Source organism: Naegleria gruberi (assembly GCF_000004985.1).
Source record: "Naegleria gruberi genomic scaffold NAEGRscaffold_55, whole genome shotgun sequence".
NCBI classification, from domain to species: Eukaryota; Heterolobosea; class Eutetramitea; order Acrasida; family Naegleriidae; genus Naegleria; species Naegleria gruberi.
The window spans coordinates 200722-214989 of record NW_003163272.1 but is presented as its reverse complement, the minus strand read 5'-3'; the positions used below and the strand labels follow the sequence as shown (position 1 = coordinate 214989).

The window sequence follows — 14268 nt, the reverse complement described above, 5'->3', positions numbered from 1 at the left end:
ATCTCTTTACAATTTGCTGCTTATTGGAACTACATCCTAATATTTTTTCACTTTTTTAATACTTCAAGTCAATTAATGTATGCTTTTCTCATTTTGGTTTTGTTCCATCCACTTAAGGAGCTTCAAGAGAAAGCTCACGCAAAGGTTGAGAGTATCTAATTGTAACCAAAAACAATCACAATTGCCATTCTCAAAAACACTTGTCATTTTCGCAGTACTTTACCTTTCACAATTGCTATCCTCTATTACTTAAAGATAGGGATATATCAAAGTGATCATCACACTTTTGTATCAGAACTTACAGAAATTAATTCCATGGCTCTTGATGTTGAGGAACGACTTTGGGAGGAATAAATTGAAGTTCTCGAAGGATACCTTAAACTCTTTTGAGATCTTTTATCATCGACTGGTGTCAAAGGTCGAGAATTGCTCTCGAAATCATTCAGAATTTTTCTAATGTTCTTTTCGGAATAACTTTTCCTCTGATTGTGTTCGAGATTATTGAGGGAATTAGAGGTACTCACTCTACTTCTCAAATGGTGAACATTTTGTATACTCGTAAATTCCTTGTGCATGTAGTGTTCATCATCCTGATGTCCTTGGTCCAAATTATCGAAATTATCTTCATCATGATTGGTCATGTCGATGGATTTTAAATCTTTAAGCTTGATTGGAGATCTTTCCAGGTCTTGCTCGTCATTTGTTACTTCATATATTGAGGCAACATGTTCTTTATCCCTTGCAGACAAAACAGGGACAAAATTACTACAATTACTTGCTCTATCATTATTTACATTCTCGGCTATCATTACATCAGGAGTCTCTCCTTTTGGTGTGGTAACATCTTTGAGTTTTTCAACATTAGGAATCTTTGGCACTAGTTCCCTATTGGGCTGAGTAACCAAGCCAGACAAGCAACTCATCGACCTAGCATGCCGTATTTGTATTGTTATGGCATTACCTCGTGAATCATGATGCTCAACTATATGACTATCATTGGCATGAAAGTTTTCCACTTCCTTCTTACCCCTAGGTTTATGAAAGAGAGTTCTATTGGCCTCTCGTTCTCTGTGTCGATGTCTTCTCACCTTTGCATTTTCAACGAATGGATTTTTATAGTCGTCCTTTCTGTGTGCCTTCTGAGCAACAGAGGCATTTGTACACATGAACGATCCCATAGAGTTTTATAATGTTATTGGTTTTTGTTATATATTATTTGATGCTTGTATTTGATATATATAAATTAAGATGATGATGTTGCTTTTTAAAAATAGGAACAATGATATATCAAAGCTCATACGATTTTAATAAGGTTGAAGACGAGTGATATTGATGATGTTGATGTTATTTAACAATGTCGCGAGTCTTATTTTCAATATGAAAACACTCTTTAAGAGAGGAAATTGTTGTATTAAAGGTTGATAAAAGCTCCTCACTAATGTTCTATCTCGACGCTTGCTGCTGATTAGTGTTGTGTGTGTTGTTTTAGAGTTGAATAAATATTTACAATTTGTGTTTGAGCAAACAAACTTGAACGACCGTTTGCCCTAATTTGACTTCGAAACATGGCATCTTACGTTTGTGCTCATTAACCCACACATTAAACAGCTTTCAAAATCTGATCAAGGCTGAAAAGATGGCAAGACACACGGCGCCAGAATTGTACTTTGGATTACGGTCAAGAGAGTTGTTCCATAAGAATTATGCATAAGGGCAATTATTCTATATTCTACCAGTGGTTTTCTAACTCTTGCCTTAATAACATTTTGCAGGGGGCACTTTCTTTGATTTGTTGTGGGCGCAGCTTGCCGCTTTGGGGCTGCTTATATTAACATTGCCTTGTTTGAGAGTGTTAGGCAGCCACTTTAGGATGCTTAAATAACAAGATACGGCCAAGACTAGTTTTGAGTTTTCCCGAGTTTTCAAAGATGCACCTAAATGTACCAAAGTTTCGGCTTGAAACAATTTTTTTTTGCTCAACGTTGAGGTTCATCTTTACAGAGTAAAGAAGTAGTACTGTGATCTTAATTTGAGCAAACAGAACTCATATTTGTCCAATCAAGAGTCTATAGAAGATTGATCAAAAATTGCTTATAACTTTTACTTTAATAAGTAGCCTCTTAATTTTGAGAATGAGTGCTCTGTATTCATTCCTATAGTAAGGGCAACATTTGTCTAGTTCATCAAGCAATAATTAGAGTTTTTGCATCTAACAACGCATCGTGACGATTGATCATTAAGGGATTTAATTTTCCGAAAAGGGATGAACCTGTTGTTCACAACAAATAGATATTTTATTCCCTATAATATAATAACTACTGTTGTTCAAGAACACGATCAATCAACATTTGATTTAACACATTGGTGAAAAATCGTATTATTATATTCTTTCCACACAGGGTTCAATATACTTCAATTTCCAAAATTGTTCCTAAATTCTGATGAGCACAGCCAATATATTGTTGATAGCATATTATTTTGATTGTCTTCTCTTTTGTAATTCATCTTGGAGAGCATTCTTTTCCATTTCCAATCTCTTAGCTTCGGAGAGTAATTCCCATTTTCTTCTCTTTAGCAAATAGGTATCAAAAGCCTCTCTTTCATTCTTACAATTTTGAGAGCTCTTGTACAAATCAACAGCACCACCAACAAGTGGTAAAATGTACAAAGGCTTCATTGTTTTGAAAATTAAAACCATCGGAACGGAAGCACCCAAGGAAATTGATGAATACAGGAAGGTGTGAGCCTTCTTTGAACAATCATCTAGTGCCTTTTGTAATTGTTGAAATTTACTATCATCCTTCGGGATACGTGTTGTTTGTAATTCCTCTTTTGATGTTGGATTTAAAGTTTTATCCGTCATGAGTTTATTCAACAATTCTACCTCTTCTTTTGACATTGAAGAATCCTCTTGTTGCTTTGTATTCATTTTTTTAAATTATTAAAAAAAAACAATTTAAATATTTAACAAATTACAAAAATATTTAATTTCAATAATGAATATCACACTTACCACTACAGTCAAGAGTATCCAAAATAAAAGCAGTATTCATTCAATAAACTCATTGAAGATCAACCATGTGACATTCACCTTCTCCCACGTTTCTCCTCTCTCTAGAACAGACCAAAATCTTCCATGTAACTCTTCTGCACTTCCAATCTTGTTCCTCAAACGAATATAAACAATTTTGTTGAAAATTCAATTCTTCCCTCTCATCACCAACTCGAAAAACAGCACTCAGGTTAGGACCAAATATTGTTTATTATTAATAATGCAATGGATTGAGAGCCAAACATTCCTCTTCCATTTTAGCGGTTAAGGTAATAGGCTTTATTCTGAATCAAACATTATCAAACACAATGCACTAACTTACCCCAACTCTGCATAATTCCAAAATTGTCTCGTAAAATGTCATGTTGACTCCTAAACACTCCAAGCCTAATTTAAAAATTGAAACAAGCCATCTAATAAAAAAATATGAAAGGCATGTTAGCCTCTATGGACTCGGAAATAAGTGCCATCGATGACACTACAGATTTGGGTGATGATGGATTGTTTCGACCAGATTCACCATCTTCAAGCACTGTTCCTAACAATATGAAACATTTGAAAAACAAAATATTGGTCTAATCATCAGTTTCACCTTCTTCATCACCCTCTTCATTTCCATCACAACCTACCTCTCCATCTTCATCTACAACAATAGCTTCATCACCACCAATAACAATATTGGAAGAAAAAGAAGAGGAAAAATCAGCAAATGATTACTTGATGGAATTTGATGATTTCTTCTCGAGACCGAATAGAAACCGATCGAATGCTCACCGATTCGAACCTGTACATTTAAAGAGAGGACTCAACAGGAAAACTCTGATAATTTCCAATTCATCATCATTGTCAGCGTCCATTAGTGATGCTGCCAATACGAGTATTGGTACTGTTGTTAACAAGGAAGAAGAGGAAGCAGCATTGGAAGAAGAAAAGGCATTTGTTAAATCTGATGTTATTTACATGTTTGAAATTGTGAGAGAGAATGCAAAGAAAATTAATTTAAATATTGACAATGAACAAAATAAGGATAGAAATGTCTTGTTGGATGAATTGTTGAATCAATCGAGATATTCATTTTGTGTTTCTTCCAAATCAAGTGATGAAGTTTGTGGACAACATTTGCTGCCAAATGTTGAAGATTTCTCAACTGTCAGAGTACAATTGAAGAAGGAATACTCAGATACTTTGGATATTTCTAAATTTCATTCTGTATTTTCACAATACGAAACTTCTTTTTTCGTTAGTGGTAGGTTATCAATTTTTTAAAAAATGATGAATTTATAATTTGAAATAGATCAACATATTTGGGTTGCTGGTTGTAATGATGATTATAGATTGGGGTTAGGTCACAATATGCCTCTCACTGTTGTGCCATCTCTTCTCCGTTACAATTTCAAGAATAGAAAAGTAAGAAAAATATGTATTCTCAAGAGGTCCACAGTTTTTCTCACCGATGACTACAATGCATATGCTTGTGGTTTGAATATTTTCGTCAAGGGGCCTTACGATACCAAACCAAATTCACTCCATCTCGACAGTATTACACATTTAACAAGTGGAATTGTGGATGCTGTAAATACAGATGACAGTGTTTTCTTCTTGACTGCTGAGGGAACAGTCCTTGTCGCTGGTGATACAGAAACATTGACACCTTTTTTGGCTACCTTGACAGAACCTCAAAATGCAGTAGTTGCCAGTAACTTATGTATTAGAGTACTGACCAGTTTGTTTGGAAAGGAAATTATCAAAATTTCATGCAGGTTTGTTTCTTGAATCATCAATTAGTTTTGCTTACGTATTGAAAAAAATGCAGTGATGATGATGGTTTAACATTGATGTGTTTAGCCAAGGACAGACAAACCATTTGGGGATTGGGAAATAATATGAGTGGAATATTCGGAGTCGGATTGGCTAGAACCTTTAATGGACCTAAGGAAATAACGTTCTTTAAGGAAAATGGAATAGAAATTGAGGATTTGAAATGCAGTAAATTTGGAGAATGTTTTTTCCTTACGCAGAACGGTAAAGTTTATCAAACAGGAGGCTCGTCTGATTTTTACATCCCAAAACAAATATTAATCGAGCATAACATTGTTTCCGTGGATGAAGATACCATATTCAAGAATTGTATGTATTTGGTATTGTTGCATAATTATAACTTAATATTTATTTAGCCCATGGTAGATTTTTGTACAGTTGTGGCTTGACCAAAGCTGTTGGGGTATACAAGTATTTCAATGAAAGGTTCCAAATTGCCCACAATGCATTCATGCATTTTACCGAGACTGCAAACATTTCAACACCAGAGAGTTTAAACATTTTCACACTCGACAAGAAGAAGATCAAATCTGGAGAGCTTGTTGTCGTACCAAAGGCTCTGCTCTTTGGATGTCGTCACTATTTTGACTCTACGAAGGAGCTCCCTCCTGAACCAGTTGAGAAATCCATGTCTCATTTCTCAAAGACAACTATTGGGGGCACAACATTTTTCGAAATGATGGCTTCCCATAGTGGAAATTTACCTTCTGGTCTTCATAATCCAGAGGCAAACTATGTAACAGTACCTTCAAATATCATAATGACATCTTTATTTATCAGTTTTATTAACAGCCAGCCAGCTTATAAGCTATTGGTTGGAGAGTTCAATTCTTCAGATTATGAATCAATGTTTTACAATAAGCAAATTCCTGAGAGTGCTGAAAGAGATTTAAAAACTCTTTCGGAATTTTTGGGTATTGATTCTTTTAACAAACTATTCGTAACCAATCACATTATTTCTAAAAATTTTGGTAAGTGTTTCATGTTCTTGCATCTATTAACCCATGAAAAGACAAAGAAAATGCCTTACTGACCTCTAATGAGGAACTTTCCAAGAGAGAAAATTTTGAGATTTATCACCACATTTCCGACCTTTACAAATCCATCACATCAAGCAACAGCATTGAGGAGGATAAGGAACAATTCAGAGAAAATCATTTCAGCAACATGAAGCCCCACGTTCTTTCAAAGGAAATTCAATTTTGTTTTGAGAATAACATGACAGTATGGATAACAGAGTTGTACTATTATATTGCGGATCAATCAAAATATACTGATACAGATATTGTAAACACCCTCAACGTTGTACAAAATGTAATTCCAACAACATTTGAAGAGATGAGATCTTACTGCTTCCAAATTCTAAATCTAACTAATGTGAAGGAAAATAGGAAGGACGTGTTCCGTATGCTAAAGAACACTCCTTTCAATTATGTTTCAAAAGCAGAAACTGTCTTTATAGCCATCACAATTTGTTTAGCTGTCAAACTATTATCAAAGAAGGAAGCATTCACCAAATCATTCTGCAATGTAGACTCTGAGCAGCACATTTTATTATCAGCTATTTTGAGTTCACATGAGGAATCTATTTCAAAATTTTTCCAAAAGGAGGGATTTTCTGGACCAAATACTCTTAACAAGAGGTAAGTAAGATAGCATTGGATTTACTAGTAACACAATATTAGAATTTCAGAAAAACAAGTGTCAAACTTTATCAGTACACACATGTGGAATTTTGGAATTACTCTTATTAGGGAATTGAACAAGCTTTCAATAGAAAACAAGGGGTTGCTTTTGCTAAAGCATCTTATCATGAATTGCCTTTCTACTGATGGACCAAAGTGGAAACCTCCAAATATGGTCGTCTATGGAAACCACTATATCATTTTGAAAAAGATGGGAGAAGGAACTGAAGGAGCAGTTTTTAAATGTTTTGACAGAACTACTCATTCATTTGTAGCCCTTAAACGATGTACTGAAGTTATGGATCAGGATAAAATCAAGGAAATGAATAGACATTTGGATCTAGTTATGAAAATATCTGATCACAAGAACTTGGTAACAATTGTAAAGAAATTCGTAGAGAGAAAAGGAGAAATGTTCAATGATTATGGACTCAATGTAGTAATGAACTTTATCCCTCACGGAACTCTTTTTGATCATTTGAATCAGTATAGAAACGATCCAAATTATTTACATTACCCAGAGTGGCTTTCGTTTGCAATTGACATTTCAACAGGAATAGACCAGCTCCATTACCAAAATTTCATCTATAGAGATTTGAAATCTGAGAATATTCTTCTTGATTCCGAAAAGAATGGTAAACTATTCTGTAAGATTTCAGATTTCGGTTTGTTGACAAGATGGGATCCAAGAGCAAGTGTCAGTAGAAAGGGAACACCATTAACAATGGCTCCTGAATATATGGATTCTAATCTTAAAATTGACAGGTCAGGTGATATATTTTCGTTGGGATGTGTATTCTATGAGTTATTAACTCTAGAAAGAGATTTGACAATCAACGGTCAAAGATTCCTAATGCATGAAGCAATTAGAAACAATCAAGCGGCGACCCATTTCAGACTTTGTAAGACATTGGAGAGAAATGGATTCCCTCCACTCGTACAAAGACTGGTAATTTCCATGCTTCAAAGAAAGGCCTATCTCAGACCTCAAGCTTATCAAGTCGTAAGAATATTAGAATCGTTTAGAGATAATGGATTTTTCACATTGGAGAAACAATTAGAACAAATATTACTTCCAGTTCCAGTTACCAATCCTACAAGTGAGGCTGTTCCTAAAGATGATAAGAAGAGATACTCGTCTGTTCTTCTCAATGGAAGATACAAAATGATAAGAAAGATTGACATTGCTGGTTTAGAATCTGGTATTATAAGTTTCCTTTGTGCTGATATCAAGAATAATGACAAGGAAGTTGCCACATTCATGTTTTTACACTTTGGAGTATTTTGTAAAAATGTAAGTTGTTATATTTTAATTGTAAACTAACAAATTCAGCTCTTGCAATATCAGTTCCATCATGAACATATTGTTCAAAAGGTAGAGGAATTTACAGATGAGAGGAGTTTTTACATTATTACTACTCATTTGAAAGGAGGAAACTTATTGGACTTTTGTAAATCAAATAAGCTCACAGAGGAAAAGATTGTTTCCTCTCTTCTCAAGAATGCGATGGCTCAACTGTGTGATGCAGTAGTTCATATTCATGAGAGAAAGAAAGTTCACTTGGGTTTATGTTGTGAAAACATTCGTTTCCATCTCTCCTCATGGCAGAGTATGGAAATTATGATTTCAGTATTGGACTCTGTCATGGATGTTTCAGAATTAGAAAAAGGCATACCTAATCAATTGTTATATAATGTATTTATTCCTGAATATCATTGCAGACACAACGATAAGGAATTATCTTTTGCTTCGGATATATTTTCATTAGGATTGATTTTCTATCAATTAATAACCAGAGATTTGGTAAGTTTTAATATTTCCAGTTCAATAATACTTACACATATTAGAAAACAACCTTCAGAGTCATGACAGAAACTGAAATGAATGCTTCAGTCGAAGAACAATTGAAACTCCACTCAACAAACGAAGAACTCATCCAATTAATTATTGAAATGTTGAGCTGGGAACCTTCCAGAAGACCTAATGCCAAACAGATTAAATCTCGTTTACTTTGAGGAATAAAAATCAATTTTAGATCTTCAGAAACGAGGTGAAGTGTAAATATTGTGGTGTAATAACATTTAAAAAAAATGAGTCAACTGCAAGACATTCTCTTCACCATCTTTTCATTTCTTGATTATTCTCGCACTGTGAAATTATCCCTCGTGTGTAAAGAGTGGCATCAAATTGCCAATTCTAATCAATTGTGGGAATTTTACTTTCACCTCTTGAGTAATAATACAAAGGGAAAAACAAATATTTCATCGTCTATCATCTCCGACAATGATCTCTTTTGGAAACACAAAATTAGAAACCACTTTAGTGAATACAAGTGCAGAGTTTCAAAAAGTTTAAAAGAACGATTACCGAGCCAGAATTATTTAGATTTAGATATTCTGCAATTTTCGCATCCATCCCTAACACAGGAACCTTTCATTGAACAGTTGATCAAAATGGTGCTTTCTAGAATTATTGTGGAAGAGGTTTGGCGTACAAAAAGTTTAGATAATCCATTCACTGTTTTTCAATTCGGAAACATAGAGTCTGGAAATCATTCCAAGATTAGGATTATAATTGGAGGAGTAGAAGAAGCGATTATTGTGAGATATTCAACTTATTCACAATATTGGGCATTATTTGGTTATAATTATTTAAATGGTTGCTATCTCTATTTTGCAACAGAGAGTGATGACAAATTGAATGAGAAGTTTATTGGAGATACAGAAGAATTGAGGAAATTGAATCGATCATTTGTTTTCAAATTCATAGGAAAAAATATGCCAGCAACTGTGTACGGATCTCAATATTTGATTGACAAGATTCTTTCAATATTAGTACCAACAAAGAAGGAATTCAGCTTATCTCCAAGACATTTCATTCCTGTATGGTGCTTTTTAATTGGACTGCTAGTTCACAAGTTTGATGAAGACTCTCCTTACTTTTTATCAAAAGAATATTACAAATATTATCCCAATCTATATTCTAATACATTAGCTATGAATTTTCTAAGAAAATTTCACTTGAAACAGAACGTTTTAACAAGAGTTGATGGCATAATTGAAAAATTCCACAAGGACGATAGCGATGACACTGAATCATCGAGGTTATTATTGAAATCTATTACATCAAACGAACCATTCCTAGCAAACAACCAATCTGCTCCCATCAATATTTATTATCGTTTGATTACCATGCTCAAGAAGCGAATTAATGAACTAAGGTTCATAGTTCAAAAATTTAGAGAGCCAACAGTTGTACTAGACAGTAAGAAGGAGCTGGAACCTTCCTCTCTGCAAGAAAATGTGGAATACTTGCAGCATTGCTATCAACTTTTAAAGAATGTTGGAGAATTAATGGATATGTACATGGATTACAAATATCAAAATAGAAAATACCAATCCTTAGGCACTATTAAATAATGTGGAGATCTTTCCCAAAAGGTTCAATGAGTGGGAATTTTGAAATCCAACTGTTAGGATATGACTTTTCCAAACTATCGGCCCAATTCAACCTAGAATTGGCAATCCTCCTATGACTGGTCCACTTGCCCAACCTATAGAAACTGCAATCAGGTTTTCAAATTGGTAAATTGGTAATGATTTCTAAGCCACTGTATGCCAGTCTCAATTGGACATTAATCATTCCTATGTGCGGAATGAGTTTAGATTTATTAAATTACTGATGATTTAGATTGGATATCATACAATTCTTGCCAGACCTGATATTCGTTCGTTACTTCCAACCTTGAGAGTGTATCCCCCAAATTACTAATAATATTGATGTTCACAAGTTCTATCAAATCAGAATATTTTGGTATAGAGGAATTTTCATGAGAAGTGTTCATGCCTGTCATGTTACTTTCTGCCATTTCACAGAGTTGAGCGTGTGAATCTTCAACTTGTTTCAGTAATTCATAGAATGATTTTCTTACATTTGATGGAATATTCAACTCATAGATGGAATTAAGCGCGAAGTAATCCTTCTCCAATTGTTGGATTACTGTCAAATCTATCAATTGATCTGTCTTCTCTTTCAATCGTTCCAAAAACATGTAACAATTATAATTTTCCAAAGACATTTCTTTCACACAATACTCTTTCATCATTATTTGGAATGCAGAGTTTTGCATGTAAACTTCCAAGTTGGAAATTTCATTCTTCTTCTTTCTATTGAAAACTTTTGTAATAATTTGCTTGAAAGATACAAGAAGACCAGAGTTTAGAATGACAATGACATAAATCATAAATCTGAAAAATCTTGCTGAATGAAAATCAATACTAGGGATTGAAATTAGAACAATGAATACAATACATAACGAAAGAAGGAAAACTTCTAAACGAATCAAGAATGGATCATCAAAGAATAGGACATATTTCAATCCTTTTTCTTTCAACTTTCTCCTATTGAATACCAGATCCAATACTATGGCAATACCACCAATTGAACATCCAAGTCCAATGTATACAGCATAGAGTGCATTTAAAACTATTACTGAATTATCCATTTCATCTATAGAGCTAATAGCTACCAAATATGGTGAACCAAATATTGGAACTAACATTAATGCTATTCCTCCAGTGAGCAATATTCCAGGTAGAGGACCTGAAATCTTTCTTTGGAATGCAATATTCCTAATAGAGGATTCAATATTTCTTGTATTGATAATGTGATACAAGTTTCTAAGATAGTATACTCTAATAATTGTAAAAGCATAGGTCAGAATACCACCTGTCAGAATGAAACCGCTAATGGCATTTCTGACATTTTTACAACTATAAACAATGATAATAGAAAAGTGGATCTCAAAGTAAAAAACAATAATCGGTAACAGATATGGTATGAGCAGACGAATCTTCAATGCTGGTGTTCTGAAAGAGCCAGAGAAGAAAATTACACAATAATGAATGATCATTAAAAGAGTTACAGGTATAATCCAGTAATCAGTATCAGCAAATACAAACTCTTCACAATAATCATTCTTACAAGCGGTGCATTGAGGAAGGAGATATGATTGGTATGAGGTATTTTCATTAATATTGTAATAGTTTACAATCTTGTTCTTCCAATTATCTGCTACTTGTGAAGAAACATACATGATATCAAATCCATTCATACTACTCATAAACAATCTGTCTTCTCTCTCAAAAAGAGTGCCATTTCCACTTTTAGAAGTGTAGAAAAAGTACTCCACCTTAGTTTCATAACGAGCAATATTTACAAGTTGTGAAATAAAATCAAGTCCATCATCATTACACGTTGTGTTCCATACAAGATTATGAACCGTATACTCTTCTATTGGTCCCAAAGGTTCTGTAATAACAAATACATAGAATGGAGCTAGGGTTACTGATAAAAAGTCGTCCATCTTGTAAGATCGATTCCCATTTCTAAAAATCCTTATCCACATATAAAACATTTGGTTGTGTGAGAAAATAATGTCAAAATTATCGAAAATATTTGCTTGACAGGTGCCATATCTACCTATTGTAAACGAAACTTGTTCAACAATGTGTTCTAGCTGATAAAATCGAAAGAAATCATTCATGATCTGTCGATAGTCTTTAGTCGTATCCCACGAGGAGACAATTCCAATTCTTAAACTTTTTACCATCTTCTCATCTTTCAATAAATCAATAACGCCACTCCTTGTTACATTAAACGAAAGTAATTTTGGGTTATCTTTCAACATGTAAGCTTTTAGGAAGGTATATGGAAATACATAGTCCTTCTGATGAATGCTATTGTAAAGTGTGTAATAGACTGTTTGATCGTTGCCTTGGAGCAACATGTTGCCATTACATGTACCACATGTGAATACAATAACAACAATGAGAAGAAAAAGAAAAACATGGTTGACCAAGTGGCACCTGTTCATTTTTTTTTGTTGTGTTGCAAACAGATTAACAACTTGTCACGTTTGTTAAAAATATTAAATCACGTTTAGTTATTGACTTTGGGGATAACTTCCTTTTTCAACATTAACCTCAACTCCTGTTGATTCTCTATTCGGAAGGGAGGAGGAATGGAAATTTATAATTCATACAAGTTTGAGAGACTGTTATTTCAATAACTGATATTCCAGTTCCTCTTCTCTTTTTGAACCATAGATTGACCAACCTCACTAACTCCATACCCAGAAAAGTGCAAATTAGCCAATACCAAACTTTTCTCATTCAGACCATTTCCAGAAAATCCAGAACTATTTCAAGTTCATTTCTGCTTTCCAGAAACTCATGTAATTCTCAATTATTTATTATCAACAGTAGCAAAGATTCACACACCATGGACAAAGCTTTAGATTTTACTTTAAATTTAGAGACGAAACGACTTGCAAATATTCAAAGTTATTGATATTATCAAAGGAAGGGCAATTCTCCGATATTTCAATAAAAACTCACTAAGTCTCGTTCCATGATCTTCTCTTCAGAAATGGTGATACCACTCCAGGTGATGAGCAATTCGATTCTCTAAATGAAATATTACTTGGATAGTAAATTGGCAATTAGAATATCCAGTACGCTAATTCCACTCATTGTTGCTACAATTCTTTTATCATTTTCCTCTTTGATTAATTTAATATATCCATGATTTTCCAATTGTTTAATCATGTTAGCATTCAATAGTTTTTCAAAAGAAAGTTCAGGATTGATAGCACGTAGAGAGCTTTCACTCACTCCTTCTTTTGGCATTCTGAGCCCCATCATGAATAATTCCTCAATTTGTTGTTCCTCTGTTAACTTTTCTTCCTTAATATCTCCAAATAATAAAGATGGTTTGTGAATATGATTCAATTGATTATCTACTTGTTCAATCCAATCCTCTGGTCTCATTACTTGAATAGTGCTGAATCTTTCCCTAGTATTGTGATTGGTGAGTCTTCCGTGAGCTCCTGGTCCAACACCCTAATTCGTATTGAATGAGAATACCTTGTTATTTAATAAAACTTACGATAAAATCATGAATTGACTTCCAATACATGATATTGTGTTTACATTCTTTGCCAGGTTTGGCAAAATTAGAAACCTCATACATTTCCAATCCATGTTTTTTACATTCTTCAATGGTAAATTCATATAAATGACTCGATTCTTCTTCATTTGGTAAATCCTTTTCAACATTAAATAATCTGTGGAATTTAGTACCCTTCTCAATTGTCAACTGATACAATGACAAGTGTGATAAATTCAGAGAAAGTGCCTTTGCCAAAGAATTCTTCCAAATTGACGGATTATTCTTATGTTGAGCTAATCCAAACATTAAATCTATTGAAATACTATCCTCTCCAAATGTATTCCTTGCAATATCTATAGCATTCAAAGCATCCTCAATTGAATGTTCTCTTCCCAAGCTCTTCAAACATTCAGAATCAAAACTTTGCACTCCAATGCTCACTCTGTTAATTCCAGCTCTATGAAAATCCTTTAATTTTCCATACTCGATTGAAGTTGGATTTGCCTCCATTGAAATTTCAACTCCATCCTCTCTACTCTTTCCAAACATTTCCAATCCGTGTGAAATTATCTTTTCCATAGCCAAAGGATGCATTGTTGATGGAGTTCCACCTCCAAAAAACACAGAAACCAATTCATATTGCTCTAAATTACCACCAATCACCAAATCATTCTCCAATTTTCCTTTAATTTGTGTCAAAACCTTCAAATAAGTGTCCATCATTTGTTTGCCGAGTGAATTTTCCTCAAACGATTCAATGG

The 14268-nt window shown here is 33.8% G+C and overlaps 6 protein-coding genes across 6 annotated transcripts; 2 read left to right on the top strand and 4 right to left on the bottom strand.

Moving 5' to 3' along the window:
* Nucleotides 1-278: 278 nt before the first annotated feature.
* NAEGRDRAFT_72715 (uncharacterized protein) lies at nucleotides 279-1178 on the bottom strand (the record flags this gene model as incomplete). Its single annotated transcript, XM_002672175.1, has 1 exon — nucleotides 279-1178. The coding sequence occupies one exon, from the start codon at nucleotides 1176-1178 to the stop codon at nucleotides 279-281; it is 900 nt and encodes a 299-aa protein (XP_002672221.1).
* A 1295-nt stretch (nucleotides 1179-2473) lies between these two features.
* NAEGRDRAFT_72714 (uncharacterized protein) lies at nucleotides 2474-2929 on the bottom strand (the record flags this gene model as incomplete). The annotated part of the gene is made up of 1 exon (XM_002672174.1): nucleotides 2474-2929. One exon carries the CDS (start codon nucleotides 2927-2929, stop codon nucleotides 2474-2476), a length of 456 nt encoding a protein of 151 aa, XP_002672220.1.
* Nucleotides 2930-3478: 549 nt separating this feature from the next.
* Nucleotides 3479-8599, top strand: NAEGRDRAFT_81282 (serine/threonine-protein kinase Nek3; the record flags this gene model as incomplete). Its single annotated transcript, XM_002672232.1, has 9 exons — nucleotides 3479-3542; nucleotides 3639-4298; nucleotides 4347-4812; nucleotides 4866-5179; nucleotides 5227-5841; nucleotides 5883-6513; nucleotides 6556-7849; nucleotides 7889-8359; nucleotides 8404-8599. 9 exons carry the CDS (start codon nucleotides 3479-3481, stop codon nucleotides 8569-8571), a joined length of 4683 nt encoding a protein of 1560 aa, XP_002672278.1. The 3' UTR covers nucleotides 8572-8599.
* Nucleotides 8600-9333: 734 nt separating this feature from the next.
* On the top strand, nucleotides 9334-9975 carry NAEGRDRAFT_72712 (uncharacterized protein; the record flags this gene model as incomplete). Its single annotated transcript, XM_002672231.1, has 1 exon — nucleotides 9334-9975. The coding sequence occupies one exon, from the start codon at nucleotides 9334-9336 to the stop codon at nucleotides 9973-9975; it is 642 nt and encodes a 213-aa protein (XP_002672277.1).
* A 251-nt stretch (nucleotides 9976-10226) lies between these two features.
* NAEGRDRAFT_72711 (uncharacterized protein) lies at nucleotides 10227-12431 on the bottom strand (the record flags this gene model as incomplete). The annotated part of the gene is made up of 1 exon (XM_002672173.1): nucleotides 10227-12431. The coding sequence occupies one exon, from the start codon at nucleotides 12429-12431 to the stop codon at nucleotides 10227-10229; it is 2205 nt and encodes a 734-aa protein (XP_002672219.1).
* A 604-nt stretch (nucleotides 12432-13035) lies between these two features.
* NAEGRDRAFT_72710 (uncharacterized protein) lies at nucleotides 13036-14230 on the bottom strand (the record flags this gene model as incomplete). The annotated part of the gene is made up of 2 exons (XM_002672172.1): nucleotides 13036-13458; nucleotides 13505-14230. The coding sequence occupies 2 exons, from the start codon at nucleotides 14228-14230 to the stop codon at nucleotides 13036-13038; spliced, it is 1149 nt and encodes a 382-aa protein (XP_002672218.1).
* Nucleotides 14231-14268: the final 38 nt, after the last annotated feature.